This window comes from Python bivittatus, unplaced genomic scaffold (assembly GCF_059951505.1).
Source record: "Python bivittatus isolate LINGU-HERP-01145 unplaced genomic scaffold, Pbiv_v1 ctg000070_np1212, whole genome shotgun sequence".
NCBI classification, from domain to species: domain Eukaryota; kingdom Metazoa; phylum Chordata; class Lepidosauria; order Squamata; family Pythonidae; genus Python; species Python bivittatus.
Window position 1 is genome coordinate 11943560 of NW_028277034.1, and position 12505 is coordinate 11956064.

Here is a 12505-nt window from a genome sequence, read left to right on the forward strand (position 1 = left end):
TGAGATAAATGATTCTCAGAGTACCCAGTTTCCATATCTGCACATTAGCCATGAGCATCTTTTATCCCGGAAAACTCTGAAAAGCTATCTCTTTCAGAAGTCTTTCTTCCCACAGATTCTTTGTCCCTTTCGGCAGTTCTGTTCTTCCTCTGATCCAACTCTTTGATGAGACTTTCCTCTCTCCTCTTTTTTGCTAAAGGATACTCCTTTTGTGGGGATCCCTATCCTTCAGTACCAATTTTGCGCCTCCCCCTCCCCCCCGCCCTCACTTTTGCCTGTCGTTCTCTCTTTCTCTTTAGTAAAACAGCTCCAGCACGGCCTTCTGTCAGACTGGGAGCTCCCTGACTGGCTGGAGGAAGTCCACTGCTTTGATTCTGGCTCCGCCTCCTTCTCTTTCCTTTCTAGCCTTGCTATTGCCAGTGTTCAGGAATGTGGCGAATTGGCTTCTGGACAGAGAAGGAAAGAAGGGACAGAGGAAAGCTTCAAAGTAGGTCTACTTTGCTGCGGCTTGCCTTTTCTGGATGCCCTTCCTCGGCTGCCTGGTCTTGCCCCCTGGGATTAGCCTCTCCCTTTAAATGCACAGTACAAACCTTGGCGAGCTGGTTGCCAACAACAACCCCAAAATGCACGACATCCCAGACGCCGGCGAATAGACCACCCTGGGGAAAGACGTCCTCGGTTTATACAGGTGCTCTCGATTGTCAGGGAGCTCTCCAGGGTGCTGAAAACTCAGCAGCTTCTCCAGTCAGCATTCTCATTCCGAACTCTCCAATCCTTCAGGAGCCTCCCCCTCCCCTTTTTTGGATTCCCTTATGACTCGGACACATTCTTTTGGGAGGAGGTTGTAAATACCTCGCCATACCATGGCCCAGATTAGATACCTGCGTGCTGCTGTCTCGGGATTCTATCTGTGGGAAGCTGCGGTGCTGCTCAGGTGAGTCTCGTTAATATCACCAGGTATGCTTTGGCTGATGTAAATGCATGAGAAAAGAAGTGTGATGGTAGACAGAGCTCTAAAAATGTTTTTTAAATCCAGTATCCCATAGACATTGTTTAGCAGAATGACTTGGTAGAAACTGCAATATTGTTCTGTCTTAATCTCTTGCCCTAATATTTGGTTTGTTTGGTGGTAGTCCACTTGCTTCTTGTATCCCTTCACCCTTGATTCAGATACACTTCTCTTTCCTGTTTTAAACTCTCTCTATTCTCTTAAAGATCACTGCTTCATAGTGCATGTGTGTGTGTGTGTGTGAAGGGGGGACCAGCCCAAATGGAGCAAGGCATGACAAATATTCAAAAGGGACATAACTTCCATTCTCATATTCTTTGTTAGTACTGTAGAACAAAAAGATGAGTGTCAATCAGTACTCAAGGACTGATATTTGGTACCAATGTCTAAATATTGTATATCTTGTAGTTTAAACTACATGATATACTGTTTTGATGAATATATGAGAATGATGGTGTCTCTTCCTAACCTGCCCTTCAAATTTACTTGGTATAGAACAAATAAAAAAAGAATAATCTTTAAGAAAAAAAAATATATTTTTCATACATGAGACAATAATAACAAAATATGGTTTAAGTTTCTCTGTAAATCTTTTCTATAAATATCTTCCCCAAATTGAGACATGATGGAATATAATACAAAAGCTTCCTTTTTGTATTTGAATATATTATTAAGGCCATCAAATATATTTAAATTTCTTAGGACTGACACCACAGTCACTTTTAAACTAAAGTGTTTGGGTTTAAGACAGTTTAATTTTATTAAAATGAAATGGGACAAAACTGGATTGTTTTTTTAAAAGGTTACCTTAAGTAATTTATGGAGGTATTGCTGATTGATACGGCTCAAACACTGTAAAACTGTTTCAATTTTACAACTGAACATTGTAAAAATGTTCAGTAATACGCAAGATTTACAAATCATGTAGTATAAGGAATCTCTCCCATGAAAATTATGTGCCATGCTGAGTTCTAGCTATTATTAATAATTTTAACAAGATATATGAAATATGAGTCTGTTCTGATGCTTTGTTTTCAAGAACTGATTATATCTTGCATAACATATATGCATGAGTTACTGAAAGGAACATAATGAAAACTATCTAAATAATAGCCCCTTACATGTACAAAAATTACAAAGGTAAGCCCTTTTAACAGTTATTCTTAACATTGAAAATTATTAGATTTTCACATACTTGAGAGAAAAAAAAATCACATGTGCTAATGCAAACAATACAAATTATATACTTCTATTTAAAAACCTGAATTGAAAAGTCTGTATTTAAATGTTTTCATTCAAAAAGTTAGAAATATAGTAATAATATCTGTAAAAGTGTTTCTGATAGCAAAACAACTTGTCTAGTTGAATAAATGTTTCTGTCCCTGAATGACAGCAAAAAATAAGAGAGTGTGTCTCAAAGTGAGCATGTAATGATTTGGTTTCTTTGTATGGTCTATGGAATGGTTTTCACTCTGACACATCTGCTGTCATCTAAACACTTTTACAACCAATTAACTTGTGTTTTATTTAAAAAAAGAAGGAAAGAATATATTCTAAAAACAGTCTTCTTTATACAGTTTGTTAGCACAGTGAAATAATCTTGTGGTTGTTTCCCAAAGATTACTAATCCTTATTGATGCCTTTAGATTCAGAAGTGTTCACTCTATAAATTCTGGTAAATAAGCAACAACTATATAGAACAAAATAAAATAAAACATGGTCCATGTACATATTAGGGAGGAGGGGTTTGTACAAAACTGCAACTAAAAAAAAAAAAAATCTTGTAATAGCACTGGCTATGTATTAGCAGGCCTTAGGGATGGAAATGTTATGAGCTTTTCCCTCTTATAATTTGGGAGATTAATTGAAATAAAGTTATTTTTTAATCTGTGGTACTAAATTATGTGGTATTGTTTTTTATAATAGATATTGTATGTTTTTAATCTTATTTATCCAAATAGGGTATGTAACCTGCTCAGAGTAAGTTTCAGTTGGAGTGGTCTACAGCCCTGTAAATAAACAAATAAAATAAAATAAAATAAATATTTATATAGAAACATCTAATGGTTTATTCACTCAAACAGTAAATTCAACTAGTGAGTGGTAACTTGACAGTGCTCAGTAAAAGATACTTGAAAAACAACATCAGCATTGTCAAAGCATGCAGAAGTAAAAGAAACATCATAGTACTGCATTACAATGTTTTTGTAAGATCGCTTATAAAAACATAGTAAAAAATTGCTAAGACAAATAAGAACCCACAATGAAATGTGTGCATGATGCTTCTGTGCAGGACTCCAGCCACTCCAGAATCTTTCCACCCTACTGCGTTTTGCTTTTAATTATATTTTAAAGGCTTTTTAAAAATGAGGATAGACACAGTCAAGCTCAATAGCTGTGATAATAATAGTTTTGATTTTTCTATTGATTATTTGCACTTTTTTCTTCTCAGAAAATATCATGGGAAGGGCATGAAAAGGTATGGATGCAACTGTATTTTAGTGCACTCAGGCTTCTAAAGAGCTCTTCTATAGAGATCCGGCCAATCTGATCCATAGAGCTATGTGGGACCACAGCTTAATGTTTGGAGTAATTTTCTGGTTCTGGTAACTGTTGCACTACTCCATATGTTGCCGAACTGCACTTACAGCATTCTTCATCACTAGTCATGCTGGTTGTAGTTGTAGTTTGAGCCGTAGTTCAGCAATATCTGTAGTATCACACATTCCCTACCTCTAGTTTGTGGAAGACAATTTTCTTAACCTATATTTACTCTTACACTCCTAAACTCTCTTTCCATGTATAGACTGTTTTGGACATCAGGGATTCAGTAGCTCCTCCTGTATAGCTGCCCTTAATATTTGAATAGGCTAGCAATTATACAGAAATGACTGGTTTTGCCTGACTGGTCTGTTTCACTATTGGGCTAAAATAGACAACATAGTGGATTAATCTTTTGGATGAGATCCTATACTACATTAGTCACCCATTAGTCTCATCAAAATGGATATAATACATTAACTATGCTTAATTGATTTCAATGGAACTAAAGTGTGAATAACATTGTTTAGAGATAAGCTGCACTATATATGTTAATAATTTTTAATTAGTGATTTTTAGAATGACGAACAGGCTGGTATATCACAGTAACAAAATGCTGGTTTTACCAATATTCTTCATATTATTTCCCTCATTTTACCCACAATATTTGTATGAATGTTATAGAATACAATAATATGGTCACTTAACATGCAATGCTGCTTTCTTGTCATGACTTGACAATGCCTTTCCTGTGTGTTGCAGTAAATAATCATCATTTATTCTTTGCTCAAAACTGTCAAGCTAGAGCTATTTCTTAGCCCTGAGGCCAAGGGTCAAGAAATAATCTAAAAAAGTTATTTATTCATTTCATGGTCTATTCATTTTGATGTCTTTTTTTATTTTTACATTCCATTCTTTTCTCTGAAGGGTGGCATCCTAAAAACCATAGATGACAGTATAACTCATTTCATGATAGAATGGTGCTGTGTCCATATATGAAAACAATGATCTCTGTTCAAATGATGAGTACTAGAGATCAAAGAAGACATATTCATGTTCATTGAGAGAACTGACTCTGTTAAACTTTCATATCAAACACTTGATGTTTTCACTTTCCATGCCACCCTAAAAGTCTTATGGCATTAACAGTTATATGGTGCATTTTCATTTGGACCATGCACAAAACCTGTTTTTCTGCATGTTTACTCGTGGGAATAAATGGATCATTTAAAAAATTGACCTTACTATATTGCATTGATTATAGGTCCATTTAGCCTGTTATTATCCTCCCTGACTGATAGTGATTCACCTAAATAGGAACTGGTAGGGCTACATTATGAATGTGGAAAGCATTTCATGGATACTTTCTCAAAATATCTGCCCTGGGGTGGGGAGAACTTGAATATTCACAAGTCTGTCAAGAAATGATGCCAGTCACAAAATATTTATGTGCCAAAAAGCAAAATGGTTTGGACTTTCTACAAATCCTTTACATCCTGTTTATCACTACTATTTCAGTTGGGCATGATCATCAAGCATCCAGTTTGAACCATCACTATTATTACTTCCTAAAATCTATAAGTCCCAAGGAGGGTCCTGCAGTATTCTGAAAGAAAAAGATGATGCCATAAAATGATGCCATTTTGCTTTGCAGCATGCTAGCTCCCCACCTTTCCTCTGGGCACATTGGCACTCAGATTTCATATAGCCACTCCTTCTTCAGCATATCAAGGAGCAGCTTTTTGTAGGCCCTCTGTTCCTTTTAGCAAGGGAGGACTAAATCCAAGTAATTTTTCAGGCAAGATGTATGTTGCCAGTATCTTCCTCCCAGTATTTTTGAAAGGTATAAGAAATACATTTTTTTCTGTCGGTCATTTTTGAATCACTGGGCAAGGGAATGAATATCCTCTAGATAATAAAGTAATCTTTAAAATAGCAAAAAAAGAGCCAGAGGCAGGCATAGGAGTTCCTAAAACACAGCATGTTTTTGCATGAAAAGCCAAAGAAAACTATAAAATACCTCCAGATCCTTGAAATTAAGCATAAAAATGTAGAAATAACATTGAAGTCTTCCTTCTTGAGATTTAGAGAGCAGGAGTGATCATTCTTCCACTTCCTTGTGGTAATATCCTAAAAGATTCTTTATGACTATTTGTACTGGTTTGTTCCATGTTCTATTTTAATGACTCAAAAGTGATGTCTTTCTTTCTTTCTTTCTTTCTTTCTTTCTTTCTTTCTTTCTTTCTTTCTTTCTTTCTTTCTTTCTTTCTTTCTTTCTTTCTTTCTTAAAAAGATATTTGCATTTACTGATTTTGCATTTAAAGAATCTAGCTTGTTTAACTATTAGAGGTGGCAGCTGGGTTTGCAGCTATATTTCTGTACATAAGTTCTTTACTGCCAGTTTCCAGATACAGACTCTCTGTCAATCATTACGACTGAAAGGACCTGTATAAAATGAAGAACATGGTCTCCCCTAATATGCTATAGTCATGCATTTTTGTATTTGCAGTTAATACAGTGGAACCTCGGTTTACGAACTTAATTCGTTCCGTGACTCTGGTCGCACCCTGAATTGGTCGCAACCCGAAGGAAATTTCCCCATAAGGTTCAGTGTAATTACTGTTAATCCATTCTTGCGTGGAGGACAGGGAGGCAGCTATTGCTTGGAGGGAGAGTCCCCCTCCCTACGACCATGTGTCAGGGGTGGAAAATGGCCCTGGACCACGTGTCAGGGGCGGAAAAATGGCCGGGGACCACGTGTCAGGGGTGGAAAAATGGTCGCGGACCACATGTCAGGGGCGGAAAATGGCCGCGGACCGTGTCACGGGAGGGAAAATGACTGCGTATCCTGTTCGTACCCCGAGGCAGAGTTTGCAAACCGAGGTAAATTTTTGCAGCCAGAGCTGGTCGTAACCTGAAAAGTTCATTAACAGAGTCGTACGTAACCCGAGGTACCACTGTATATGTAAACAGCCAGTTACTCACTTTGAAAGTCTGTGTATTGTGGTAAAATAACCCTGTTTGAATAACCCTGTTCAAAACTTTCATGACTTGTAGAATCTGTTTGATGCAATTTGTTCTCCACTTGCTGCCTCTTTTTCATTACCTTGTGGGAGGGATAGCAGTCAGTGGAAAGCTCCAGTGAACATGGGGGAGCTTAGTGGGCTTTCATGTGCATTATGTTCCAAGAATCTGTCCCAACAGGATTCTAAAAAGTCCAGAAACTCAGCATTATATAATAATCCTGTTGATGACAGTAGAAGTTTCTTGCTGACTGGGTGTTAAGGCTTCTAGACAGCTCTTTTCTATGCCCTGTCAATATTTGAGCTGCATTAATAGCCTACCTGGGGAAAATAGTATTCTTGAGGGCACATTTATCCTTTGGAATTCTCCCTGTCTAGGGATTCATCTATCCTCCTTAATCCTGATCTTTGTTGGTAGGCAAAAATGTACCATATAACTCATTTGTTCATTTCATTTACCAAGCTTCCCAATTTGGTCTTATATTGGACTATGAGAGAGGGCCAATAGAGGCAGGATGAGTCAGGATTTCCAAATTCTAAGTTTATGAGTAACATTTGTCTTTACTAATAATGAAGTTTTAGATAAAACCTTTCAAGTGAAAAATAAGCAAGTTATTTTTGTAAGAAACTATAATGAGGCCAACCAAGTTATTTCTAGAAGACAAATTGAAATTGGCTTTCTATTTATATTTCACACCCCATGCTGTATTAAGCTCATTTTCTTACTGCCAGCCACACATAATATGCCAATCAAACTGAGGTGAACAACAAGTAGAAGGAAGTCATATTGGAGATACTAATGTTATTCTACACAAAGTCGAACTACAAGCTAAGCCAAATAACAATTGGAAGCTGAGAACTCCCAGCTTGTCTTAATTGTTACTGGATTTTTGGATTTGTTACTTATCCTTTTTTTTTTTTTAAATTGCACATCAAAGAATTGATTCAGGTGTGCATACGTAACATGATAGTACATATGTTTTAATAAAAAATACAACAGTGAAATAATCCTATACAATGGTTTTTTTTATTGTTATTAATTATTCTAAAAATGTCTGTTTTGAAATTGTAGGATGTGTGCAGAATGAATATGCTGTGTGTGTTTGATAACTATATAATTATCAAATATAATTATCTGTACAATTATCTCATTGTCTACTTTATGAATAATTAAATACAGTTTAGGAATTGAAATACATTTATACCGCTTTTGTAAAAGTAAATTGTTATTTCAAATTCAGAAAGGTAAGAATAAAGTGGCAACAAAGATGAAAAGTATTCCATTTTGTAAAAGGTTATTCAGCCATGGATTTGTAAAACATAACCTGCCCACCTTATAACAGAGGCATCCACAGCAACCAGGAGTGTCACTAAGATAATGAAATCTATATGTGATGTCATAATGCAAGCTATACTCATGGAATACATGTGCGTCCTGATGTAGGTACAACATGATGATGAATTTGTTATTTCCCTCCCTCCCCATTAATGTTCACAGACACATACAAATATGTATTCAACTTCAGAATAGACATCCTCTTTAACATGTGTTCCTCCCATTCTTGAGTCAGCAGAAAAGTATGATGACATCAGTCACGCTTTCTTCAGAGACAGGCCTTTATATAACAGTAATGAAGGCAAGCAGTGGTGCTGTCCTTACTATTATTTAAAGTAAGACAGGGTTGGGTAGTGATTGGTGGATTCTATGCCATCCTTTCTCCTACCACCCAGCATCACCCATCAGCAGGATCAACCACCTGTCGCTCTCCAGGATTTGTGCTGCAGTAGGGCTTGAAGGATTCTGTGTACTCTATGATTTTGGGGGGAGACCTCCCAGCTTGTCTTAACTGGGGAGGGTTTTGCCACAGAATTATCAGTAATTTGAGATCAAAAACCTATTGTGGAAAACCAACAACCCAAATCACAATTACAACCCATCCATCTACCCACCCCCGCAACCAAGTAACAAAGTCCTCAGGCTTCCCACTTTCAGGTTCAACAAAGTTCTACAGGGTATTGGATTATAAAAACAAGCCGATATGCATACACTCAAAAGAGATTTTGCAAGCCAGGCCACTTGTACTGGTCTTGTTTATAGCCAGGCTTAGAATGAGAACAGAATAGCTGTTGCTTAGTCTGGGGCTTAATTGCTGGTCTGCCCAGTGATACCTGGGAAAACCTCCAGGCTAAAACTGACTTAGGGAGGGGCCAGAGGTCCAGCTCATTAGAAGTCCACATCCTTTTCTCCAATTCTAACAAAGGGGATCCTTTTCCTGACCAGGAACCTTTCCAGTGTTGCTTTTTCATGTGCACACACACCCACCATTTGAGTGCTGTATTATTTGAGTCATGGCTGCTGAAAACAAGGTGAATATGCTGGTCACATATGAGGATGATCAGAATGGTAAGAGACCTGAAAATAAGTCTTACAAAGAACACTTAAAGGAACAGAGTATCTTTAACCTGGAGAAAGGAAGACTTCATGGAAATATAGGCAGGAGATGAAGCAGATTTTCCCCCAGTAATGTCATAAGGCCAGGTTGGAAATTGCAAAGAAATATGGGCTCAGTATTAAGAAACATTTTATGATGGCAATAAAAGAGACTACTTGGGGAAATGATGAACAATCCTGACAGTCTTTAAGCAGAGGTTAGCAATCTCTCTGCCAGGAAAGCAGCAGTTGGATCCTAGCTCCTCTTGTTACCTTATTCCCTCCCCCAAACTAAAGTGGGGAAAAAGTATAGCTGTCTCAGAGCAATTCTATTGACCTCTAATCTTTGTTAAAACTGCACAGAACAGTACTAGACTCCTGATATTGCCTGCAGACTCTATGAAAGGAAATGCCTTCCTTATCTTAATGAGGAAAAGATCTATTTTATGTAAGACTGGTGATTACCACTTCTTCCCAAAGGTCTAGCAAGATGCTTGTTTAAATTAATGTTTGTAGAATATAAAGTTTTCCATTTATCCTTCACTGTCCGATGGTTTAGTATCTATTCTAAAAAACTCTTTGCTTATAAATAAATATTTTGATTTGTTCATATAAGTTTCAGGAGTGCATATAAGCTTTGCATTATACATTTTACAATAATTACAAGCATCTTAAGTACTGCCAAATAAAAATATTTTGTAAATGGATTTGTTTTACCATTTCTTTCAGTAAGATGTTTAGGGAACAAAAGGGGTGAATATGATGAATACCTATGGGAATATCTGACTTAAAAATACATATATGCCATTTTGTTTTTCCAGTAAATAAGGTATTTCCCCAGCTTTCTTATGTACTACCAGAAAAGCCATTTCTACCTTTAATACAGTAAAATATAGATGCTGAACTTGAATTATTTTCACGATAAATAAATAATTATATACAATTTTGCACAGGTGGCCCAACCGCAAAACTGTACTATCATAAACATACAATTACATAGGACCATTCAGGCCATTGATTTTAAATGCAAGTATAGTGCAGGAATCCCAATTAAAGGATTGCATACAAACAGCTACCTAGCCTCTGCTTGAACACATCCAGTGACAAAGAACTGTTACCTCTCTGGCTAATTGTTAAAATACATGCTGGTTTCTGGTAATTTTTCCATAGTTTTTAAGGTCCTTACAAATGTATTTATTTATGATTTGCTCTAGAATCTTTCCCGGTATCAGTATCAGACTGGTTATTCTGTAATTTGCTGAATCTTCCCCTTTTTTGCAAATAGGGGCAACATTTGTTGTCCTCTACTACAGAATAGTTGATCCTCATGTGCTGTTTTCTACCCTTTGACATAGAAAGTAATAGGATAATGTTGTAATTAGAAGTCTGTGGATTGTGTAGCAGAATCCTGGGTTCCAACTCAATTAAATACAGCTCAGCCAAACATTTAAATTCTTTATACACATATTTGTTAACCTGGAAATGTAACTGAGCTAGAATAAATTGTATAGCATTTGAGCATTAAGGTGTTTTTATTGTACCAAGTACTTAACAAGTAGGTAACATAACCTGGTGTGGTATGAGGAGAAAAAAAAACATTTTTCTAGTAGCATGAATTTCAGATTCATAAGAATATTTAGATTAAGAAAAAGAAGCCTCCTACATACTTCAAAAAGATATAGAATCAAAGAATGAAATCTCTGGGGTTTGGATTTGCCATTAAATAGAGATTAAAGGAAAACTGACTTTACTGGGAATGGTATAGAGCAGGAAGTAGATGTTACAAATATGTGTCTCAAAATTTGAGGATCAGTACAGTTCCCTTCAGCCTCTCAGAGAAACAAAGTTCCTTGATGTTCAGTTCTACACAGTGACATGTGGTACTGAAATCATTACATTTAAAATAAAATAGCTAGACAGAAATCATGTAGTCTACTCTAGATGTTTATTTTAATTGGGGGGGAGGGAGAAAGAGAGAGAGACTGTTATTGTAAAATCTTAATCCATCAATAGGTCAGAGATAAGTATAGAGGTCACAGGTTTCATGTTTTGGGACAAGAACTGGGCATATAATTGATGCAAATGAGTGAGACCAAGTTTTAGGGTTGTTGTTTATATTTATGGAGGTTGTTTTTTTAAAAACTAAACTAAACTAAACTATGGTCAGTTATTCAGGGATTCCAGAACAGCTTGTATTGAGTTTCCCACCTCAAATTGTAGAAAAGTCGCTTGAGAGCCACACATGGTCTTAGATTGCCTCCCTGCAATATAGATAAATTCCTATATTCACATATTTTCAAAAAAGTGGCATAATTAGTTTGACTGTTAATTTGTTTGTGAATAATGGTGATTGCTTACTAAATCCCAAAGTTAAAGTACATAAAGACAAAAACAATAAAACCAAATAAAAAGAATACCAGCAGCATCAAAAGCATGCAAAAATCCCTCTATTTGAATTGAAACACTTACCTTATACTGGATAAACAAATTAGTTTTTTGGTGGTGCTGGAATCTATCAGGCTCAGTGTTGACCATAACTGAGCAGGGAGGAAAATTTAAAGCAGTGTTGTCCAAACTTGGCCACTTTAAGATGAGTGGACTTCAACTCCCCATGCTGGCTGGGGAATTCTGGGAGTTGAAGTCCACTCATCTTAAAGTGGCCAAGTTTGGACAACACTGACCTAAAGTATATTGGGAGCATTCTTTGGGATCGTTGCATAACAAATTCTTTCCAGATATGCCACCATCAAGATGGGATGTTCTAGTAGATCTTGATGGGGAAAAAACCCAATTATTGTTATTAAGACAAAGGAAAAATAGCTTTAGTTCAAATAGTCTAAAATTCTAGAATCAAATCCCATCAATCTTTTATTCTATAAAATCTGTGTCTTGCTCTGTTTTGCAAAATATTCAGTCCCATTCCATCATGGTTTGGGGAGTTTTTTAAGCAGTCTATACCATTTCCCAAATCACTAAATTTCTTTTCCTTTACAAATATCAGATATATTTGGTCCTTAGTATCCTTGCTGAATCCATTGCACTTGTCCTATATTTATGTTAATAATATACAAAAGACTACAATATGTGAATTCATTTCTTTATAGATGTCGTTTTATCATTATGTGATATATTTGTGGCTCTGTATTTTTATTACCTCAAATGCAATAACACTGTATAAGAAGAAAGTGCTCACTATTCCCAAGAATGGAATGGAGTTTTTTCTTAAGCTTACAGAAAGTTATAAAGCTTTCTCTCTTTGTCTCTCTGTGTGTAGTTTTATATATGTATGTAAAAGTATTGGTACTCTGCTTCTCTCTTGATAAAGCTTTGAAACCGTTTTCATACCTAAAACATTTTCCTGCTCAGTGTAAATCCTGTTTGCTATACTTGGCTTCTTCTAGTTGCTCTTGGCCACTACAAAGTAGTATACTGCTGGATTTATGTGCCTTTGCTCCGATCCAACATGCTTCTTCATCTTAAAGCTAGTAGATCTCAGCTGCA

The 12505-nt window shown here is 36.3% G+C and overlaps 1 protein-coding gene across 1 annotated transcript in view; it reads left to right on the plus strand.

Moving 5' to 3' along the window:
* The first annotated feature begins 854 nt into the window (after nucleotides 1-854).
* Nucleotides 855-12505, plus strand: part of GLRA3 (glycine receptor alpha 3) — a 56814-nt gene continuing 45163 nt past the window's right edge. Inside the window, exon 1 of the mRNA XM_088132118.1 lies at nucleotides 855-934. Within this exon, the coding sequence (XP_087988244.1) occupies nucleotides 864-934 (71 nt within the window). The 5' untranslated portion in view covers nucleotides 855-863. The remainder of the gene's footprint in view (nucleotides 935-12505) is intronic.